This window comes from Gorilla gorilla, chromosome 8 (assembly GCF_029281585.2).
Source record: "Gorilla gorilla gorilla isolate KB3781 chromosome 8, NHGRI_mGorGor1-v2.1_pri, whole genome shotgun sequence".
In the NCBI taxonomy this organism is placed as follows: Eukaryota; Metazoa; Chordata; class Mammalia; order Primates; family Hominidae; genus Gorilla; species Gorilla gorilla.
In genome coordinates this window covers 125,955,802-125,964,569 of record NC_073232.2, presented here as the reverse complement: position 1 = coordinate 125,964,569, position 8,768 = coordinate 125,955,802, and the positions used below count along the sequence as shown (strand labels likewise).

The 8,768-nt window shown below is 38.5% G+C and overlaps 1 protein-coding gene across 3 annotated transcripts in view; it reads left to right on the top strand.

Annotated features, from left to right (window-relative positions):
* Positions 1–1,637: 1,637 nt before the first annotated feature.
* Positions 1,638–8,768, top strand: part of NRAP (nebulin related anchoring protein) — a 75,054-nt gene continuing 67,923 nt past the window's right edge. For 2 of the 3 annotated variants that reach the window (XM_019035276.4, XM_055352175.2), the window contains exons 1-4: positions 1,644–1,868; positions 2,233–2,327; positions 2,914–3,001; positions 8,079–8,183. In XM_019035276.4, coding sequence (XP_018890821.1) covers positions 1,797–1,868; positions 2,233–2,327; positions 2,914–3,001; positions 8,079–8,183 — 360 coding nt within the window. In that variant the 5' untranslated portion in view covers positions 1,644–1,796. Of the gene's footprint in view, positions 1,869–2,232; positions 2,328–2,913; positions 3,002–8,078; positions 8,184–8,768 lie in introns of all 3 variants that reach the window. The other variant, XM_004050113.4, reaches the window with a different exon arrangement.

Sequence of the window (8,768 nt, the reverse complement as noted above, 5' to 3'; positions counted from 1 at the left end):
AAGCCTGGTTCAGAGCAAAACAATCGGGGAACGCTGCAGGTCTTTGTGCTGTGCCCGTTGCTGTTCTCATTTGCAGGCTGTTGGCAGCCCTCCTGCCCAATCACGTTTCAGTGTGGGAGTCTTTGCTGAGCCTGGAGTCCCTGCTTTGAGTCCCCTCCCCATGCTGAGAGAGCCCTAGCCCCATGTGGGAAAACCTGAGACTTCATCTTCCCCTTATACTCATGTGGACTTGAACGCTACTCTTCTTCATTGGCTTTAGAACTTCTTCCTACCCCCTGGCTATCTCAGCACAACCCCAAAATACTACTGATCTTACTCCACCCTACCTGGGGACACCAACCTAACCTCAGAACATTTAGGGCCAAGGTCACAAATTGGTAACCTGCTGGCCAAATACTGCCCATGACTCTGTTATATTGTTTTATATACAAAAAGGGGAATTTCATTTGTCAATGCAGACTTCTGGTGTGCTCAGAATATTTGGAAAATATTCCAGAAAAATCAGAATATTTGGCAACCTGGAATGTTGATTCTTTCATGATGACAGTTGGCTGGGACTGAGGAGCAGTTGCCTGCTTCAGATGGGATGAGTGCTCATCTATTTGGAAAAGTTCCTACCATTATCTAGACTTCATACCTGGCCTCTATAGGCATTTTGGTGTGAGTATTAAATTTATTTCATTAATCCAATAAATCTTTATTAAGCACCTTTTATTGGCAGAACTTGTTCTAGGCATGGGGGATATAGAAGTGGCAAAAAGGACCAAAGATCCTGTTTAGATAGAACTCATATTTTGATGGGAGAGACACAATTTTTAAAAATAGAAACATTAACGTGTAATATGTCCAGCTGTGATTACCACTATGAAGACCATCAAGCAGGCTAAGAGTAATGGAAGATAATGAGATAGGAGTGGGGACAGATGAGGTGCCATTTTGTATCAGGTATTTCTATAAGGTGATAAGGTGACATTTCAGCAGAGACTGAAGGCAATGAGAGGCTTCCCAAAGCCAGGAAGAGAGATTCTGTCTTGATATCACGTCTTTTAAGGCCTGTGAGGCAAGGGAACAAGCACAAAGGCCTTCTTGGAACATTCTAGAATAAAATACAGAGGTCAAAACACCAATAGTTCTCATTTGTTTTTAGTTTTGCGTTCCAGTAGAAGCTAAACACAAACTAACACCTTATTAAGTTTTTAGTTTAACTGTTGTAAATGCTTTGGGTAGGTAAAGTTAAAATTCAAGTGTGATATTTATCCATTTAAAGGAGTGAATCAATCCTATTTTATTTTCTATATTTTTGGGAGCTGGCCTTTCTGCTTTAGTCATAGGACGCATAGAGCAAGCTTTTCTAATTTGATTGTTGGATGACGGTGTAGCATCTTCCTTTAGGTTCTTTTCTTGGGTCATGATCACAGCTAGTGCTAAACCACTCCATGCTGCCTGATCATACACCAGGATTTGGTTATCCACATAAACATGATGCTGTTGTGAGTTCATTTTTCTATTTAGAGAAGCACGTCAGCTAGAAATACTTCCACCTTATTTCCCAGACACATGCGTGCTGAGTGAGTGGCCAAAATAGCCCCTTGAGTAAGTGGCAGCTTTAAAAACCATCCAACTGCTGACTTCAAACTAGAAGGTCAGCAAAGGAAAGTGGAAGTTGGATTCTGAAAGATCGAGGTGCCCACAGGAATTTTATGGTCGTCGGATTTTGAAGACTTGAACTAGACTGGGGGTTCTCCTTGCATTTCTTGCCTGTTGCCTATCTTTGTCCTCTCTCTTCCGACTTCGAGATGAATGTGCAGCCCTGTTCTAGGTGTGGGTATGGGGTTTATCCTGCCGAGAAGATCAGCTGTATAGATCAGGTCAGTAGACATTTCTTAGCTTTTGTGAATAATAACAAACACAGGAAATTGACCTTCTCACATATGGACATAGGTAAATATGGAGATTTAATTTTCAGTTAAATTGTTTTGAACCACAAGAAAAAGTTATATTTTCTCACCTTTATTTAGTTCTACACATTTCTATTTCTTCTATGTTGTCTCAAAAAAAAAAAGTTATCCATTTATTTAACTGTGAGTGTTGTTATAGCTGTGTGTATGGATTTTAATTTTTTTTTAATCAGCATTTTATCCTCGAAGTTCATTTTTTTACCCTAAAATATATAAGAACCTTGAGTCTGGGGGGAAAAGGGTAATTGCTACATCTTCTCTATATGATCTCTAGATATGGCATAAAGCCTGTTTTCACTGTGAAGTTTGCAAGATGATGCTGTCTGTTAATAACTTTGTGAGTCACCAGAAAAAGCCGTACTGTCACGCGTAAGTGTTTGATGCTCCCACCACTACCTCTTGAGTTTTATTTGTTTTTCAACAAGGAGCCAACTAAATGTTCAAATCATGTAACCCGGGGTTAAATCCAAGAAATATCTTCTCCCAAAGTGTTTGCTTGTATCCTGTCATTAAAGAGACCTAAGGTGGGATTTTATGCAATGGACACAAAACTTCAAATTTCTTCCAAGTAAAAGATCAAATATATCCACTATAACCTCATGTCAAATTATTAAATACTGTGCAGAACAATATAATGGCCATAAATATGCATATAGAGCTTTGAAATATTTTCTTTTAAATAATTTCAGAATCTTTTTTTACTTTCTTCAGAAAGTTTTCAAGTCATCATTTCCAGTTAAATTTAGGTTTACAGTTATATATGTTGATTTTATTTGATTTGCTTCTTTTTTCTGTAAGATGCATTGCCTGGAAAATCATGAACTTAATTTTTAAGTTTTATATTTATTGATTTTTAAAAAATAACTGTTATTATTTAAAAATAATTTTAAGAATAGTCCCTCAATCATTTGGATAAAGTACATTTCTAATTTTGATTTATACCTATTTGTTGTAGCCATAACCCTAAGAACAACACCTTCACCAGCGTCTATCACACTCCATTAAACCTAAATGTGAGGACATTTCCAGAGGCCATCAGTGGGGTAAGTTATTTAATTTTCAATGGGATGCAGGGTATGGAGAATGGTTGGTTACTGGGTAGAAACATGCAAATAGATAGAAGGAATATATTCTAGCCAGGCACAGTGGCTCACACCTACAATCCCGACACTTTGGGAGGCCAAAGCGGGCAGATGGTTTGAGCTTGGGAGTTAGAGACTAGCCTGGGCAACATAGTGAGACCATGTCTTTATTTCTTAAAAAATTAAATAAATAAAAGAAGGAACATGTTGTAATGTCCTACAGCAGAGTGGGATGACCACAATTAACAACAATGTATCATATATTTCAAAATAGCTAGAATAGAAATGATAAATACTCGAGCTAATAAACACCCTAAATGCCCTGACTTGATCATTACACATTCTAATATGTAACAAAATATATGTACTCCATAAATATGTGCAAATATTATATATCGATTAACGATGCTAGGCACATGTTAAGTTTTTAAGTGTCTCTGTCTGCATGTGAACCTGCCCATTTCCTCCACATACGCATGTAAAGTGCATATGAGTAACAAATGTGACTGTTTGTTCTCCCACAATATTAGGAGCCAATATACAGGATAATCTAGATTGAATAATTGAGGTCCTTGATTTCAGTATAATCTTTGTGTCTTGACCAGCTCAAGACTGTTTCATAAAATGATGACAGTTTATAGAGTAGGCTCTGCATATACTAGGTGCTTAATACATAAAACAATGCTTACATAGTTGGAACATATTACAAGGATCTTGACTTTTCCCTGTGACATTCTGGTACATAAAATTAAAACCTTTAGTTTCACACTGTTAAGTCTCTCTGAATTCAGTCATTACTTATGATTATTGGCAGCCTGTTTTCCCCTTGGGGTGAGGATAAGTCAAAGATGTTTTCCTTTGGAAAGGAAGTTTAGTTTAGGACGTGTGGGGTTGAGATGGGGAGGTAAACATGGAGGCCACATTGCCAAATCCAACCTCTTGAAAATCTAATAGTGGAGTTTTGTCAAATAACCAGTTATTGATGGAACTCTTGCACCTATTAAAATGATGAATCATTGAGCTTCTATAACCCATGCCCACAAGAAGTTGCTCTGTGGGATGAAGTTTTAGTGGCTTTCTAAAATTAGAAAATTACCCATGAGGTGAAAGACTCTCTAGTGATCCCTCTTTACCCAAGATTCCCTTCCTAATGTTGCTCCACCTCAAACTGACTCCCTTCCCTGCCCAGCTGTCCTCCTCCCAAAAAACTGTGTGTGAGATAGAGGTAGTGACCTTGCTGTGTGGCTCTCTACACATGCTGCCAAGATACCTTATTTTCACTAAGTGCTTGGAACTAATTGTGAATTTATTATTTCTTTTATTTAACAAGCATATATAGCATTTACTGTAGAAGCACTTAATTCATTTAACATACACCACAACTCAATGAAGTTGATACTACTATTATCCCATTTTACGGTGAGGAAACAGAGGCTCAAATTGTTGCTCAGACATCATTGCTTCCTAGGGATTCACAAGTCTTATGAATTCACAAGTAATCCTAGGTTACTGAGAAGCCTAATTCTTTTAGGACTTTGTTTTCATCTCTTGGTGTCTGAGAGCAGCTACATGAAATTACAATAAATATTGAATCTAGCTCTTACTTAAACAGAGTGCTGAACACTCTGCTAAGTTCTTTATATTATCTCATGTGTTCTTGACAAGAACCTTCTGTAATATTATCGTGTTATAGTTGAGGAAACTGAAGCTCAGAGAGGTTAAGTAACCTGCCTAGTTTACCCAGCTTGTTGGGCACAAATCCAGATCTGTTTAACTTTAGGATATTTATTAGTGGCTCTCTTTCATATATACCCGAGGGTGGCAAACTCTCCAGAAGACAAAAAGCACTTGTTCATGTTTTCAAATATCCATATGTTTCTGCAGTTGTGTAGTGAGGATTTGACACATAAAACATGAGGAGATGTACTTTACCTCAGAATACTGTTTGCATTTATTACAGTGTCTACAGAAAGATCCATAATGTCTGTATTTTTCCTCTAACTGAGCCACAGCAGGCATGTCTCCACCTTATAATCACACAACAGGTCACACACTATTTTCCTTTTTTTGAGGTGGGAGTGGACTCACTTTATTTTAACTGTGTATGACAGGCCCAACCTGGAGCAAGGCTAGGATTGTTGCTGGTTCTATTTCCAGCCACAGACAGTGATGTGAGCTTCCCAGGAAGCCTGCGTGTGTGTATTTGTTTGCGTCTATGTGACAGCGTATATGTGTGTATATATATGTGTGTGTGCATCCGGAGAGTGTGTATATGTGTGTATGTAGGTGTGAATGTGTGTGCACACACATCTATATGTGTGTATGTGATGTGTGTGCATGAGTATGTGTGTGCACATGTTCATGTGTATTGTGTGCATGTATTTGGTGTGTATGTGTTTATGCATATGTATGTATATGTACATGCATGTGGGATATGTATATGCATATGTGGTATGTATATATGTGTATATAGTGAGTGTATATATGTATGTATGGTGTTTATGTATGTATGTATGTATATATGTGTATGTGGTGTGTGTGTGTGTGTGTGTGTATGTGTGTGTGTTGTCTACTGAGATCACTTTCTCCTTCTTGCCCACCAGGGACAAAGTAAAATGAACAACCATATCCCTTACAGGGCCCAGCTCTTACAACTGCCCTAGGGTGTGTTATGAATTACCTTTTCACCTCCTTGTGACCTCTGGGAGACTTTGACAATTGAATAAAAAACAAATTCATTGTGAAAGTGCTAAAATCAAAAAAGGAAAGAGATTTTTCAGAGATGGTGATGAAGGAGAAAAGTAGAGATTTTAAGCTGGCATTCAAAGCAGATTTGCAGGTTTTTGTCTCCTAAATGTCACCCTTTGAAAAATAAATAAATACTTGCAAAGACAGAATTTCCTGTTTAGTAGGTGTGAATGGAATTTTTAGAAAAATAAAACATCTAGGGTTTTCTTCTATTCAGAGAATCAAATTTAGCCCTTCATGCTTCCTTACCCCACTGGTAAGATTTATGGCATTTTTTCCTCTTTCTGTTTCCTTGGTGTAATCCTGAATCTCACGAAAGGTCCCTGGGGGAGGCAAACCCTCCCCAGTGGTAGATTTGCACTGGGGAAGGAGGACAGCAAATATAACTTTCTAGAAGTGGACAGAATATCTATTTTGGTCTTTTGGTCCTGTGTTTCTGATTCCTAAAGTACATTGTTCTCAAGGAGGGCAGTTCCCCCCAACCCCTACCTGGGGGACATTTGTTAATGTCTGGGGACATATTGATTGTCGTGACTGGTGTTGATGGGGTATTATTGCATCTGGTGGGTGGAGACCTGGGATGCTCTTAAACATCTTGCTATGCTCGAGCCAGTACTCCACAACAAATAATTAACTGGCCCAAAATATTGGTAGTATTATTTGTAGGTAAAAACAAAAAACGAACAAACAAACAAAGCCCACTTTAAGTTTATGTAATGTTCATTTAATTGTTTCTTAAAAATACAAGGAAAAAGCATGTAAAGATCTCTCAGTGTATATATTTAAAAATATACGCATCAAGTAGCGTTAAGCAGTAGCAACCCTGGAAAGTCAATATCAGAACGTGCCCTTGATAGGGAACAAGAATCCTTTGGGTTTAAACTTTTCTCTGAGCTTGTTTTCTTATTATGTTTAAAATTAAGAATTTAAACTTCAGCTTGTAAAAATTTCAGATTTCTTTCTTTCTTTTTTTTTTTTTTGAGACAGGGTCTCACTCTGTTGCCCAGGCTGGAGTGCAGTGGTGTGATGTCGGCTCACTGCAACCTCTGCCTCCTGGGTTCAAGTGATTATCATATCTCAACCTCCTGAGTAGTTGGGACTACAGACGTGCACCACCATGCTCAGCTAATTTTTTCTATTTTTAGTAGAGATGGGGTTTCACTGTGTTGGCCAGGCTGGTCTCAAACTCCTGACCTCAAGTGATCCGCCTGCCTTGGCCTCCCAAAGTGCTGGGAGTGCAGGCGTGGAGGTACTGCGCCCGGCCAAAATTGCCGATTTCTGGGCCTCACTTCCTACCTAATAAATTTTGATATCTTAGTTTGGACCTAAGACCTTCTGATGTTTTTTCTTTTATAATTAGTCCTTTTTACATTTAAGAAATCTTTGTCTACCTCAAGGTTATGAAGATGTTACTGAGAGGTCAGTTTTCCCCCGATTAATCTATACATTCAGGGCAGTCCAATTCAAAATCCTGGTTTTTTTTTTTGTGGAAATGGACAGACTGATTCTGAACGAATATAAAAACACAAAGCTTCTAAAATAGCCAAGAAATCTTGAAGAACAAATTTGAAGGACTCACCAGATTTCAAGACTTACTCTATAAAAGCAGACTTACTCTATTAACTCAGCATAGAATTGGCACAAGAAGAGAGAAATAGACCAGTGGACTCCAACACAAGGTCCAGAAATAGGGCTGCACGTATATGGTCACTTGACTTACAAGAAAGGCATCACTGCAATTTAACATAGCAAGAATGATCTTTTCATAAACAGTACTGTAGTAATTAGGTATTTATATAGAAAAAAATGAACCTTGACCCTTATCTATACATAAAAATTAACTCAAGGTGTATTATAAATCAGGATGTTAAAGGTAAAATTGTGAGGCATAAGAAGAATATCTTCATAAAATTGAGGAGCCAGCATTTTAACAAGCTCCCTGGGTGATGGTTACATGATTAAAATTAAGAACCAGTACTCTAATGCCCAATATTTTCTGAGGTTACTCTAATTTGTATTGTGTGGTAGGTTTATAAAGACTTTATCTCAGTCACTTTAATTGCACTGCTTCAAAGAGCTTCACACACAGCAGGTGCTCTATATGTGCCACCTGGTTGGAGGTGCAGGTTAAACCACAGGGAGACTGACAGCACAGTGTGCCTTGCAGCACAGTGAAGATGCTTTGCAGTTGAGACTTAGCAAAATCCCCCAGTTTTAGCTAGGAATTGTTTGTCTATGTTTTTCTCTCTTTTCTGATGGAAACATTACTGACAACATCTTCCTTGTGCAGATCCGTGACCAAGAAGATGGTGAACAGTTTAAATCAGTTTTTCATTGGGACATGAAATCCAAGGATAAGGAAGGTGCACCTAACAGGCAGCCACTGGCAAATGAGGTGAGAGACAAGTGATAAGTGGGTTTAGAAAAAGAAAGAATGACATACTATGTCAATTGAGTGTATTATTATTATTACTTCTAGAGAAAACCAAGTAGGTTTCCTTTCACCCAGTTTGTAATTCCAGCTGTCTGTGGAAGACCTCAATCAGCATGTCCTAACATCACCTGAACTCTATCTGCCCCAGACCAGGTTCATTGTCTTCCCCTTCCAACCACTGTATTTCTATCACCCATGTTTGAAACCAAGGCTACCCTGTCTTTCTCTGACACTTCACTCAGCTCCACCCTTTTCTCTCCACTCTCCCCGTTCTGATCTACATCATTTTCTGCCTGGACCTTTACGAGGCCTCCCAAGGTGGCTGCTTTCCCTCCTCTAGGCTGGCCTCTCTCCAGCCTGTTGTACTCACATGGGTCAGGAGGCTCCCAGCTTCCTAGGTGTCCCTGACTTACTCTTCCCACCTCCCCTGTCTGTTGACAGACTCATCATTTCAGAATTCCTTTGCCATTTATTTTATTTACACACATAATATACACATACGAATTTGTATTATTCTTATTATAAAAAAAAAATCCAAACAGTACA